The 14,966-nt window shown below is 44.0% G+C and overlaps 1 protein-coding gene across 17 annotated transcripts in view; it reads left to right on the forward strand.

The window, feature by feature from the left end:
* Nucleotides 1-14,966, forward strand: part of RHBDF1 (rhomboid 5 homolog 1) — a 166,741-nt gene that overhangs the window by 62,782 nt on the left and 88,993 nt on the right. For 10 of the 17 annotated variants that reach the window (XM_025200639.1, XM_025200638.1, XM_025200633.1 and 7 more), the window contains exon 2: nt 7,845-7,986. In XM_025200639.1, coding sequence (XP_025056424.1) covers nt 7,867-7,986 — 120 coding nt within the window. In that variant the 5' untranslated portion in view covers nt 7,845-7,866. Of the gene's footprint in view, nt 1-7,844; nt 7,995-12,709; nt 12,809-14,966 lie in introns of those variants that run through there. The other 7 variants (XM_025200624.1, XM_025200637.1, XM_025200627.1 and 4 more) reach the window with 6 other exon arrangements.

Genomic DNA, 14,966 nt, shown 5'->3' on the forward strand with positions numbered 1-14,966 from the left:
CTCGCAAATGTGAGCCTTGATAATTTTTTCAAAGATTTTGCCAAGGATGGAGGTGAGACTGACTGGCCTATAGTTGCCCGGGTCCTCCTTCCTCCCCTTCTTGAAGATGGGGACCACATTGGCCCTTTTCCAGTCCTCCGGGACTTTGCCCGTGCACCACAAGCGTTCAAATATTCCCGCCAGTGGCTCTGCAATGATGTCGGCCAGTGCCTTCAGCACCCTTGGATGGAGCTCATCCGGGCCTGCCGACTTAAAGGCATCCAGTTCTTCCAAGTGACTCTGCACCATCTCAGGGTCTACGTCATCAGGAGTTCCCTTCTCACAGCAGCCAGACCAAGCCTCTCTATGGAGCTCTGATGTACAACCCCCTTCCCCTTTGGCCACTGACTCCAACTGCTGCCAAGCCCAGGGTTTTTATAGTTCTGGCCTGCCCCCTTCTGGTCACTTGACTAGCTGACCAGGCTCAGCTTTTAACTCCTACCCTGCCAGCAAGCTGTGTCCAGAAAGTTCTGGTCTTAAAGGGACCAGCCTGCTTTCTGGTAACAGGGCTAGGGTTCCCTGTTACAGGGCACTACATTTGCCCTTTTCCAATCATCCTGGATCTCTCCTGGTTGCCATGAGTTTTCAAAGGTTAAGGCCAATGGCTCTGCAATGACATCAGCCAACTCCCTCAGCACCCTCAGGTGCATCCCATCTGGCCCCATGGACTTGTATATGTCTAGCTTTTCTAAGTAGTCCCTAACCTGTTCTTTCACTATTGAGGGTGCTCACTTCTCCCCCGAACTGTGCCACCCAGTGCAGTAGTCTGGGAGCTGACCTTGCCTGTGAAGATGGAGGCAAAAAAGGCATTGAGCACTTAAGCCTTTTCTGCATTCTCTGTCACAAGGTTGCCTCCCGCATTCAGTAAGGGACCTACACTTTCCCTGATCCTCCTCTTGCTACTGGCATATTTGTAGAAACCCTTCTTGTTACCCTTCACATCCCTTGCTAGCTGCAACTCCAGTTGTGCTTTGGCCTTCCTGACTTCATTCCTGCACGCCTGAGCAATGCTGTTATATTTTTCCCTAGTTATCTGTCCAAATTTCTACTTCTTATAAGCTTCCTTGTGTAATTTAGTTTACTGAAGAGTTCCCTGTTAAGCCAAGCTGGTCTGCTATCATACTTGCTAATCTTTCTGCACATTGGGATGGTTTGTTCCTGCACTCTCAGTAAGGGTTCTTTGACGTACAGCCAGCTTTTCCTGAACTCCTCTCCCATCAGTCTGGCTTCTCAGGGGATCCTGCCCATGAGTTCCCTGAGTGAGTTGAAGTCTGCTTTACTGAAGTCCAGGTACTTACTCTGCTGCTCTCCGTCCTTCTTTTCCTCAGGATCCTAAACTGAACTCAATCATCTCATGGTCACTTATGCCCAAGTTGCCATCCACTGCTAGATTCCCCACCAGTTTTTCCCTGTTTGTGAGCAGCAGGTCAAGAAGAGCACGGCCCCTAGTTGGCCGCTCCAGCACTTGCACCAAGAAGTTGTCCCCAATACTCTCCAAAATCTTCCAGGATTGCCTGTGCACTGCTGTATTGCCTTCCCAGCAGATGTCAGAATAATTGAAGTCCCCCATGAGAACTAGGGCATGTGATTGGGAAACTTCTGCTAGCTGTTCGAAGAAAGCCTCATTCCCCCATTTCCTCCTTGTCTGGTGGTCTATAGCAGCTCTGTGTAGCCATAACTCTGGGAAAATATTTTTTCCTTTATTTGGCATCCTCAAAAATAAGGTGCATGTCTTGAGGGTGTGTGATATGCAAGAAAATATGGTATTGTTAAATTTACAAGAAAAAAGTAGTACCTGCATGTTTGAGTTGTAGAAGGAAGTTTCTGAAAATGTAGCCCTGCACCAGAATATGGAGTGTGAGATTTCTCTGAGGGTTGTGTCCCTCTTGCTATTCTACATGAATCAGCTCAGCTCATAGGATTTTGATAATTTGTGTATGTGTGTATATATGTATATGTTAGTCTCTCAGGAGAGAAGTGATGAAATAACTTATATTCCAATTCCACAGCTCTTTGGAGGTTTGCTGAGAAGAAATTGTCCTGATGGTTCTAGTTGAGACCATACTCCAATACTCACAGAGAGGGTCCTCCTCACCTCCTAGTCTTTGTGAAATGTTAGCTACTACTGACAATGCAAAGAATGCCATGTTCTGATGTACAATGTTGTAGGGGTGCATGACATAAAACACTGTGATATAAAACACTGCTTGGTGGAGCTTGGAGATGGCTGGGGAGAAGGGGAGGTGAGCAGCAGTGAGCCTCTCTGGGAGCCCAGCCCTTCTGTTTGGGAAGAGGAGAAGGCAGAGACCTGAGAGCAGCCTTTGCGCAAGGAGGAGTTACTAGTGAATGTAGCAGATTAGAAACTGGAGAGACTTCTTGTAATAGGGGCCCCTGCTGGGGTTAAGCTGGCTCACCTGTTACCTTCTCTGGCCAAAGATTTGGTCCCTGCTGAAGACTCGCCTACCATGACTTGCTGGTAAATGATAGCATATTCTCAGCAGCTCTACCACCTGGCCTGGCTTATCTCTCAAGTCCATATTGGCTCCCTGGAGTTCACTGAATCTTTTGCAGTCTTAGTCCAGACTCTACTAAACTGCTAGGATATAGCACATGGGCGCCTCAAAACACTGTGCTGTGGTCCTGTGCTTACATAGGCTGACACGACCCCAGATGGGGGTACTATTGGGAGCACCTCCACAAACCACTGTATCTATATATAGTCACTTGGGTTCCTCTGGGCTGGCTGGAAGGATTCTCTGGACACCCAGCTCTTCCTTCTCAGCCTGAAAGTGTCCTAAAGAAATAGGCTCCCACCTGGGATCCCCAAGAGTCTGTCTTCAACAAACAAAAGAAAACCTGAGCAGGATGTCTGCACCTCACAGTATGTGTGTCCTTCTTTCGCCAGTCTACAGTCCCTTCTACTTACTTCTGTTGTTCTCTTATTACAGCCTACCAAGCAGCTTGGCCAGTCAGCTACGGCTTTCTCCAGCCCTGCAGAGTCCTGGCTGCCTGCAGGGGAGTTTCATGTAATTGTCAAGGGAGTTCCTGGCATTGCCAGGACCTTGGAGCTTACATGGCTTAGGCATGCTGTTCTCCAAGCTTCTGCTTGGGGATTTCCCTGCTGGCCAGTGTGGGATCCCTCCTGGATTTAGGTCTGCCCAACAGAAGCAACTGAGTCAGTGCCAAAGCATGCGGCATCCCTGTGGAGGTGGCCCCTTGCTCTCAGCCTAGTAAGGGGAAGGGTGCTAGTGAGATTACTCTCCTCTCTCCCGCTCTCACCCTATTACACTTCTAAAAGAGCAAAGCAGCAGAAGGAAATTCCTGAGACCTGCAAAGTTGTTGTAGAGCAGGAGCGGGCAATATACTTCTCACAGATCATGTGAGCCAGTGACTGTCTAACCTCTTGAACACCTCCGCTGATGGAAAGTCCACAACTGCCCCAGGCAAGCTATTCCATTGCCTCACTGATTGAACAGTGAAGTTTTTACTGGTATCCTATCTAAACCTACTTTGCTGCTACTTCAAGCCATTGATCTATGTCCTACTCTGCAGCAAGAGTAGCCCTTCAAGTATTTAAGGTAGCCCTTATGCTATCCCTTTAAGTATTTAAGGATTGCTAACATGTCCCCTCTTAAGCGCCTTTTCTGCAAGCTGAACATTCCCTAGCTCCTTCAATATCTCCTTATATGACTTGCCTTCCAAGTCTGTTATCATTTTTGTCACCCGCCTCTGGACCCTCTCTAACATTTCCATGTCCTTTTTAAAATATGGAGCCTAGAACTGCACACAGTACATGAGATGAGGCCTGACCAGTGCCGAGTAGAGAGGCGGTATCAGCTCCTGTATCTTATATGTAATGTTCCTGTTGATAAAGCCCAAAGCTCCATTCACTTTTTGTGCAGCTGCATCACACTGCAGATTCATGTTGAGTCTTTGATCCACCAAGACTCCCAAATCCTTTTCCGTAGTGCTGCCATCCAACCAGGTTTCATTCATTTTATTTGTTTTTTTTATTATTATTCTTCCCAAGATGTACTACCTTGCATTTGTCAGCATTGATTTTCATCCTTTTAGCTCCAGCCCAGCTTTCCAGCCATTCAAGATTCTTCTGAATTGCGTTCCTGTCCTCTAATGTATTCACAATCCTTCCCAGTCTTGTGTTATCTGCAGATTTGCTCAGTAAGCTCATTAAGAAACACATTGAACTGCCCTGGGCCCAGGACAGACCCTAGTGGGACTCCACTTGAAACCTGCCATTGTGACATGGATCCATTTATAATTGCCCTTTGCTTGCAGCTATTGAGCCAGTTTTCTATCCACCTTATAGTAGTTTCATCTAGGCTACATGTGATTGGAAGGCTTTGGCCATCATTTGCCCACCACTTTGCAATGTTCAGCATGATGCTCCTGCCACTTACCCCTCTGTGGAGCGGGTTAGCAACAGCTTTGCTCATCTGTATTTTTTTTGGAAGCTAAGGGCCTAAGGAGTTAGTAGGAGGGAGGCTGGCTAAGTAAAAAAGAGAATTGGGTCTAGTGCATGTATTTAAAGAGCCTAGCTTGTATTTATATCGATCTTGTGATTATACATGTTTTCCAAGCTGCTGCACAATGGATGCAGAGATATAAATGAAAGTTTGTATTAAGGGCTTGTAGGAAGGTGCTCAGCTCTCAGGGCTTACACATTTTTCTCACCTTTTGTGGAAAATGACAGCAGCACAGATCTGATCATTATGTTTTCTGTAATACACAGTGTACCAGGTGCTTTTACAAATATGAAAGGGGCTAACAGCTCACCCCAGAAGGCACAGAGCAGGTAAAAAGGGAACTGTTTGAAATAGAAGTGGGCAAGGTGATACTTGATCAGACTAATTAATACAATATTTTAATAATGCAATGACTTTTGTTTAATACTATCTTTATTTGCTTATAAGATCATTCTCTTTCAGTCCTGGATTTAACCTGGCTATGACAATCTTGTAAAATTTGATGACAGTCTTATAAAATTTTTATACTGGGCTCATTTTCTTTGAGTGGTATGCTGTCATGTTTATGAAAAATAGTTAAGTCAAAATTACTGCTACTATAAAAACAGCCAGCGGAAGTGACCATTTCCCAATTTTTAGTGTTTGCTGAAGTCAGGGAGTATACTGCTGGGCTTGGAGTAGGCTAAGGGAATGCACATGACTAATAAACAGTTCTCAGAAGAATGTTGATGGCCTTGATTGGTTAGGAGGACCAACTGGTTGGATTGGATCCTGGTGCAGTTAAGTCTTAATCTACCAACTCTTTTTGAGGAGGAAATGGATTTAAATAAACCTTAGCAAATATTAATGGAAAGTGAAAGTTAAGCTTCTAACTCCAAGTGCTAGTTCTGGTATGTGCTGTGCTGGTTCTGGTAATTCTCAGTTTTTCTTAACTACAGTAGGGGAGTATATGTGATCTGTATTCATGTCTAATCAACGGCTGTGGACACAGTACACTTGGAGCAGCTTCAAAACGGTAGGGAGAGCTGCTGTGCTAGATCTTGCAACAGATGTTCTGCTGTTATGTAGTTATGTAGACACAAGCCTGTAGTGATACAAGTGAAGCAAAAACTGCACTGTCTTTAACCCTGCTTCATCCAGGGCCATTGTTCTGGTGATTTAGCTCAGTTGTATCCCTACACCAGGGGTGGGCAGTTATTTTGACTGGAGGGCCACATAACAAGTTTTGATGAGCTGTTAAGGACTGCACCATAAAATCTTTTAGAAGATATCATTTTAACAAATTATAGATAAAAAACAAGTATACTAAAAATCAAACGCCTGCTATAACATATTTTAATTTTATTTCAAAAAATATTTTTGGCCTGATTATTTTTTGAGTAGTGTATATACAGGTGTTTGCATAATAGCTCAAAATACAGTTTTACTCTTGTATATTGTGTATGTGGGAGGATGTGAGGGTGGGTGTGTAGGGGGTGCATGTGGAGGGTGTGTGTGTGTGTTGGGGGAGGAGGGGCTAGGTGTCACAGGCTGTCTAGGTGCTGTGAGTGTATCAGCCATTAGGCTGCTGGGTTCAGGATCAAGGAGGCGAGTTGGGAGTGAAGTAAAGGCAAATTTACTTATAGCTTAGCATACAATAATTAACAGAAAGTTTAATGCAACGAACAGATAGTACAGTAATAAAGAGCTAATAGTGAATGATAACAACAGATAGACAGAATGACAAAGAGTTCCCATATGGGGTTGGCAACTTAACGGCAGTCCCTCTATGCCAGGTGCACGCCAAGTTGTTCCAGCGAAGTCAGGCGGTCCCGATTAGTGCTGTCCAAGGGGTCACCGGGAAGGTCCCTTGGTCAGGATCCGGTCCTTACTCACACTGGGAGTCCAGGGTCCAGGCTTGATACAGCGATGGTCCTTCTGTCCTGTCCTTCTAACTGGTCACTTGATATGCGTGTTCCTTTATGTCTTATCTTACGCTAATCTGTTGGCTTTAGAGCCACTCACAATCTTGCCCTATAGCTGTTACCCTATGGGATCAAAAGATGTTAGAAATTATCATGAAAGGTTACCGCCCGAACTCGGGTTCACCCAATAAGCAAATTACACCACATTACTTTGAGGTTTGAAATTAGCATTAACTGCCCAAGCTCAACCCCTTAGTTCTTTATTTCTTAGATTCCTTGGACTGTGCTACTTATATTAGGTGGTCAGGTCTTGTTACGGATGACCTTTAAAAAACCTGTTAGATCAGCTAATCTTGTAGTTTGCTTATTTTTGGGGCCCATGATCAGTGCAAACAGTTAGATTCAACACTTTGGTTAAATTGTGACAGACAAATTCCACTTGCAGGTTGCAAATTTGCAAGCTTTGCATTAGCTAATCTTAACTGCTAAACAATTGCCTGGATGTCTCCAAGAGCATATCTTTATTGCTCATGATAGTAACCCCTCTGGTTCTGGCCACCACAGCTAGGTCCTGGGAGCCAGCCAGGAGTGTGGGAAGGGAGTGAGAGGCAGGGGGCGAATGCAGCAGAGCTCACTTGCATGGTACAGATGCAGATGCATTTGCCCTTACCTTCTGACCTGCAGCTGCCCCCACAGCATCCAGCAGGGGGCTAAGCTCTACCCACTCCCGCCTGAACCCACTCCCAGCCTGGCCCCAGCCTCAGCCAGGATGCACAGCTTCCCGGCAAGACTGCACCCAGGCAGTTGCAGCTGCACTGGGAGCAGCCCCTCCAGGAAAATGTGCTTGCTGGCTAGAGCTCCAGAGCTGGGGACAGGGCCAGGGGCAGGAGTCGGCTGCCCCAAGAGGGAGCAGGCAGGGCTCAGGCCCATGTAGAGTATCCTGGGGGCAGCTGTGGGCTGGATTCAGTCAATTGGTGGGGGCCTGCCCACAGGCCAGATCCAATCAGTTGGCGGACTGGATCCAGCCCATGGGCCTTATTTTGCCCACCTCTGCCCTACAGGTTCATGCACATGTAAAAATTCCAATGTAATAGCTGCTGCTCACTGCTGAGAAGCAGCTCTCTCTCTCCTTTTGGAGTTAATCCAGGTGTACATTTGTCCATACCCAGAACTGAACAATACCATTGAAAGTTATGACATCATAAGAAATATCTGATAAAGTACCAGCAATGGTGGTAGCAGCAGATTACTCAAAAAGTTACTTAACTAAAGTCTAAGGCTGAGCAAATACCAAGCAGCTCACAAGTCATGTACAAGTACAAGGAAACAGAATACCTCTCAAACCAGTGGTGCTCTCCCTTGAAAGGGACAGCATGGGTCCCATGCAAACATTGTGGTTTCTTTTCTTTTCCCTTAGGCCTGAGGATTGAGAAAGGAAGATGTCAGAGGCACGACATGACAGCACAAGCAGTCTGCAGCGGAAGAAGCCACCTTGGCTAAAATTGGATATACCAGTGACAGTTCCTGTGACATCACCTGAAGAGCCCCTTGGTGTGCAGGTATTGGTGTGAGTAATGTATTGATATGGGAAGGAATAAATGTATGAATGCGGCTTGCACGTTCAAATTTGCAGAGCATTGGTCTTAATTATGTTGAGAGCCTACGTGCTGGGAAAGGGCTAAAGATCAGATATACCATATTTACTTAAGTATAAGAAGACTCCAAATATTAGATGACCTCCTATTATTTAGATTCTATATATGGAAAAGTATACATTTGTTATAATTTTCTAGGTCTGTAATCTAATTATTGGAGGTTCGTCTTGAATTTATCTGCCCTCCCATTGCTACAGCAGGGAAAATAAACCTGGGGGGTCAGTGTTTACATGTGCACCCCTATTAGGGTGCACAAAACTAATAAACTGCAGCAGGGTAGGACTTGTAAATATAAGTCTTGCCCCGTTTCAGAATATTTTCATGTGCAACAGCACATGTGTAGATGCTGAGTTGGTAAGCTGGGGCATAAGGTTGCTTCCATGTGGGGGCTGCCTGCCAACTAGCCCTACACTGAGGAGGCATGCCCCAGCCAGCTCCTCCACAGCACATTGAGCTCAGTTGGAGCAGCCCCAGGCTGGTAGGCTGACCCCTGGGATTTTTTGCCAGCTGGGGCTACTGCAAACTGGCTCAATGTGCTGTGGTCCAGGCACACATGTAAACCACAAACCTGGGAGCTTCCTGAGAGCAATAAACTGCAGACAAATAAGCTTTGCAGTTTATTGCTGCACACTAAAGGCACATGTAGACGCGCTCACTTATACGTAGTACAAATTTTGCATGATATTAGTCCAAAGCCAAAAGGCTCATGACTTACTATATAGTTCATTGGGCTGGGCTCCAGCAGTCAGCAGCATTTAAAGCCATAGTCAGCTCCGCAGCTCAGCACTGCTCAGCATGTATGTATACTCCAGATACCCCTCACAGAGATTCCATGTGGAAATTAACACTCTACTCATGACTGAAACCAGGTCACGAGTCCTGGGATCCTCCAAAAATGCAAGTGAGGTGCAGGACAACCTGTTCTGGCTCCATCTCATGATGGGTGGGGCCACACTAATCATATGCAACAGGATGAGAAAAGGTGTGACAGAGGGATTCTGGGTGAACTGTTGGAGCCCTGTTTCATGATGTTTGCCAGATATTTAAGGTTGGTGAAGAAACCGGAATCATTGGAAATGAGAAAGAAAGGGACAGCTCAGCTATGGGTGTGAAGAGGAATTTGAAATGTATGCAATGTAGTATTTCACCATGGTGGAATAATGGCTCACCATGACTTGATAAAGAGTAGGTGCTGAGGGGGCAGCACTCAGTGGGTGTTACCATATATCTTATTTAGATGTGCTGTCTTAACTTATCCTTGGCATAGGTTCCCATCAGCAACATAAATTCTCCGTTCCCTTTGGCTAAGGTCAAATGTAGTGACTTGGCAGAAGTCTGATATGCTGCTTGGACTGATACCAGAAGAGCTAGGAGGATAGTGGTAGAGCACCAAGATGGAGAAGAAGGAGTTCTCAGAGCCCGGAACAGCATTCATGGTGTTTTTGGAGAGGAGAGTGACAGTTATGAAAGGGAAAGCTATTATGCTTTAATGACACTATTACAGGTCTTGTACCAGGTATGGAGATTAAGACCTGGTTATTTTTAACTGTAAGCAAGTTTATTAAACCCTAGCAAATTGGACAACAAAAAAAGTCAATATAATTTCTACTTAAGCACAAGAAAAAACCCTAACTTAACCCTTAATCTGATATCTTTCCAAGACTCAAATAAAAAAATTCAAACCTTCAAAACTTTAAGTCAAAATCAATATATATGTATATCATATTCAAACAAAAAATAATAATCTGGTGCAAAATAAACAAAACCTAAAAAAATTGTTCCAAAACCTTTTAAAATAACCTTTTAAAAACCTATTAAAATAAATTTAATTCAGTGTGTACATAAAGTCTTTAAAATATAAAAGTACTTTAAATAAAGTTTAAAAACAGCCTAATAATCCACTATCAATAAAAAAGTGCAAAATTAGTGCAATAACTGCTTGTCATGTGCTTTAGTAAATGCAACTCCCTAAATTAAAAAAGCCCTATTGCACATCAGCAAATTAAAGAGCCCTAAGCTAAAATTCAAATTAATTATATTAAACCCCTACCCATAATGGCAAAAAACCCAAGTATTGCCTAGTTATCATTAATACATTTATAAAATAAATAAAAACAATCACCCAAAAAACCAATATTGCTCAAATCATCACTGCTCAATTGTTTAACATAGTCTTCTCCCCACAAAACAATCCCAGAGCAAATTAATTCAAATCGAATTTCCCATTTCACAAAAAAGTAATGTAAACACTTTGTAAAATATTAAAAATTAAACAAAACTTTTAACAAACACCCTTAATTAAATTAAAGGTCAAATCATACTATTAAAAACCCTCTCCACAAGGTTGTTAAAACTTCTGGTAAAAATTAAAACCAAATAGAGATGCACTGATACATCAGCCCAATATCAGATCAGTACCAATATAAAGAAAATTGGCTGTATCGAAAATTGGCCCGATGGGGCCGATAATTTGGCTGATAAATACCTGTGTGTGCATGCAGCTTCAGCGGAACACTCAGGCAGCAAGGATCACAGACCGGCAGCATGGAGAGCTGCCTCCAGCTGGTAAATCCATTGTGGTGGAAGGGGAGGGGGGAGGGAAGAGGCATGTAGGGGGCAGATCAAGCCCTCCCACGGTGAGGGAGGGGACAGGGGCAGGAGCAGGCTCATCAGGGGAGTAGCTCTTGCCACTGTACGCACCCTGGGAAGGCACAGGGGGGATATGTGCACCTGGATCTCTGTGGGGCGGGACAGGGTGGGTGGGCTGCAGCTGTGGGCTGGAGCCGGGGCTGTGCTGGGCTCTTTTCACCAGGGTCTGGGCTCAGGGTGGAGGCTACAGAGGGGGCTGCAGCCACCCCAGATTTCACCATAGTTCCCTCCTAGTGCCACCACATACCCAAATACATGAAATTTGGGGTGGCTGCAGTCCCCTCTGTAGCCTCCACCCCAAGCCCAGGCCCCAGTGAGAAGAGCCTGGCGCATCCCCAGCTCCAGCCCGCAACTGCAGCCCATCCTCCCCACCCCACGCAGATCCAAGGGCACATGCCCCCTCATGCCCTTCCTGGATGCATGTAGCAGCGGGAGCAGTGGGCTCCCACAACGAGCCATGGGTCCGTCCATCCTGCACCCTACCCTGCCTTGGCTGGGCAGCGCCTGCCCCCATTCCCTCCCTCACCACAGGGGGGAGTTGATCTGCCCCATCACATCTTTTCCCTTCCTCCTCCCCTTCTACCACAATGAACTTACCAGCTGGAGGCAGCTCTCCACGCTGTATCAGAAATCTATATTGGCCGATATGCCTCCTTAAAAATTGGATATCAGCCCCCAAAATCTCTATCGGTGCACCCCTAAAGCCAAAAGCTTCCCATGATCTTAATGATTCTTAAAAGTAAAAAACCCTCACATGGGTATATGCCATTTAAGTAATAACAGAAAAAAGTGTACTCCAAAACAATAATAGTTTAGCTGTAACATGTCCAAAGAATTGACTGAAAGAGAAGGGAGGATCACTCTGTTTAAGAAATTAGAAGTATATGTAGGTGGAAGTAGACAACAAATTCTGTGCATTATTGAGGAGGGGGATAGGGGAGGGGAGGGAGAGCTAGACAGCTCATCAAAAGTACTGATTAATAGGGCCATGTGAAACAGCAGCATTATGCATTGACATCCATTTTGGCGTTTTGACAGAACAGTGGGGGTTTTTTGAGTTTTGTTTCATTTTGAAAACACTGTTCAATTCCATTTCTTTGAAACGGTTTCACTGTTTTGACGTTTCAAATGGGCTGGGGAAGGGAACTCAGCCTGGCTCAGTTCCCTTCCCCAGTGCTGCAATTGGGCAAGGGAGGGGGAACTCAGCTGAGTTCCCTTCCCCATCCCCATCGCAGCCCTGGTTCTCCCCTGTCTCCCACCACCTGGCTGGCTGCTTCAAATCTCAAAACGTTTTGAAACTTTCAAAACATTTCAACTGCCCTCATTTGGTTTCAAGGTTGTTTTGAAGCCCTTCATTTCATTTCGATTTCACTGCTTCAAGCTCGAAATGAGTCGAAACAGTCTCGAAATGAAACAGCTGGTGAAATTTCACATAGCCCTACTGATTATATACTAAAAGAAGGATAATTCAGTTCATGCAGTCCCAGCTTCAGGCACTCTCTTTCAGTGAACCCCTTAAACAGCCAGAGATTTCTCACTTTACATAAACTAGTTTTAACACATGCTAATAAAGTCCTTAATAACGTTTCTCCTCTGGCCGTTTTGGTATGAGTCCATATAGTACCATCTCCTGCGCTAATGACAGGTTTATTTTGGTGACACTCAAAAAGTGGCGGACCCTTTCCCACAACCCTTTTGCACATGTACATTCCCAAAACACACGTCCCACTGTTTCTTCTTTCCCACACCTCTCTCTTGGGCACCCTGATGAGGTTATCAAGCTTCATGTGTGTTGCACTTCTCTCACCAGCAAGAAATTTCTTACAACCGTTCACTCTAGGTCAGCATGTTCACCTTTTAATTGTTTATCTGCCACCGCCCCTCACACCTTCTTCACTTGTCCTTCTGTGAAGTTTCGCACCAGTGCCATACTGTCTCTCTCCCTTACTGCTTTCCTCTATTTCTTATGATTCTTCAGGACTGCAGCCCTAACTTCCCTAGTTTATAACTCTACATGAATCCTTCCATCCTGATGTAATGAATCAGTGGTTGCCATGCCCATGGACTCTTCAAAGAGGTACGATATGTTTCCCATTTCCTCAAAATTGTAGGTGTGTGAAATTGGGTGATACGCACTGCTTTTCTCTCTCCCTCCATTACTGTCTTGCATATTTGCATTTACATATTTAAAGACCGGCAGCCTCCATCCCTCCATCTTTCTTGCTCTGTACAGTTCAGCTGTAGTGAACCTTTCTCTTTTGGCATTCCAAAAGAATACACATATTTCCCTCTCTACTTCTGCTATCTGATATCATGTAGGTGGGAATACAATTCCCGTACATAGAATAATCAGCAGTAGCACAGCCTTAAACACCGACATTTTTCCAACAAAGGACAGTGTCTTTCCAGGCCATAACCAAAGTACTTGCCATAGCCTTGCCATCACCTTTTCCCATGCTGTATTACCTTTCCCTTCGGCATCCATCAGGATCCCTAGCACTCTGATTTCTCTCTCTGTGTTTATCTGAAGGTCTAACTTCTCCAAGTCCCTCCAGTTCAGAATATATTTATGATGCGATAGACTGTGAAAATAAGAAATTATAAAACAAAATATGTTTAGGTCAAATTATTTTGATGAAAGATTATAAAAGAGGCTTTATTGGGGTAATATTAGGTATTTGCTATAGACCACCAAAGTGAGAGTTGGATAGGTTGGAGACCTCTTAAAATTATTAGAGGCACAAATGCCACCATATGCTGTGTCATTATAGGAGAATTTAACATCCCAGATATCAACAGGGGAACAACCACTATTAACTGCAACAGGACCTAATTATTCCAGGGTCTGGTATTTAATGGATTTCTTTATCTAATAGCTACTAGCTCAACAAAAGGGTGTGGTGTTTTAGATTTGGATTGGGAAGTATTGAGGAGATTGTATTGGAGCTGGCTGGAGGAAAAAATGATAATGAGTCAATTCAGTTTTAACTGGAAGGATAACAAACAGTTGGCAAGAGAAGTTTTTGATTTCTAAAAGCAGACGGAAGGAAGTTAAGGAAGTTAAACTGAGAAATCAGGGACTTGAATGGAGAGGAGGCTTCAAATGTATTGAAGTAAAAAATGCAGAAACTGGCTGGAATTTGAGCAAAACTGTGTAGAAGGACTCCAAACTTAATTGGATGAATAACCATTTCAGGAAGGAGTGAGCATTCTCATTTCCCACAAGAAATGCGTTGACTGGCAAAGAAAGCTACAATTTAGAGATGAGGAAAGGTAGGGATAATGTGAGAATTAGCAGACTTCCAGCTGGGTAGGACCTTCCAAAGGACATTAAAACAAAAGATTCCTCAGCCAAGCAATTGAAAAAAGAATAAAGAAAGAAAAAATGGGGCCACTGTGGAGTTGAGGACTGGATAGAGAGTAAAGGATAATTGAAATGTAACTCCAAAACTAAATGAAATCTTTGTCTCTGTTTTCAGGGAAGAGGACAATGTAGAACGAAAATAATACAGAGCACTGGGCAAAAGTATCATGGTTTATGGGAATATATGTATGTAATTCAATACCTTAATGCACTCAAGTTGTGGGGACTGGATAATTTGCATCTGAAAATACTGAAAGAATGGACACATGAAATCTTGTTTTTTTGGTAGTAAGTGTTTCAATACCTCTTTCAAATTGTTGGTATGACTCTTTGACTGGAGAATAGCAAAATTAATGCATATATTTAAGAAAAAGGAAAAGTGACCTGGGCAACTACAAACTCATTAGTTGAATCATTATTATGCAAAATTTTGGACAATCCTGAAAGAAAAAATTAAAGTCATGGAGATAAAAAGAAACTGGGATAAAATGCAGCATGCTTTTGCCAAAGCAAATTATGCCAAACTAGCCTGAATTTTTCTTTGACAAGAAAGCTAATTTTTTTTAAAGAAAACAGAGATACAGTAGATTTAATCTACCTGAACTAAAGAACAAAGGACCAGAGGACCTCTTGGGTCCCTGAGTCTTCTCCCCTGTGAGCATAGACAGTTGTTTACCCAAGGAATCCATAAAATTGTCAATTCAGACCTTTATGCTCAATAACAAAGTACAATATCTGAAATACCAAGAACACACTAAAACATGCCATAGGTAAAAAGAGGGAAAAAAGGCACTGCCAGTGCCCTGCTGCTGTAACAGAAGGTGATAGTGGGAGGGGAGTCAGTAGGGAAGGCAAGGGAGGGCAGGCAGTA

This window comes from Alligator sinensis, unplaced genomic scaffold (genome assembly GCF_000455745.1).
Source record: "Alligator sinensis unplaced genomic scaffold, ASM45574v1 scaffold410_1, whole genome shotgun sequence".
Lineage (NCBI taxonomy): Eukaryota > Metazoa > Chordata > Crocodylia > Alligatoridae > Alligator > Alligator sinensis.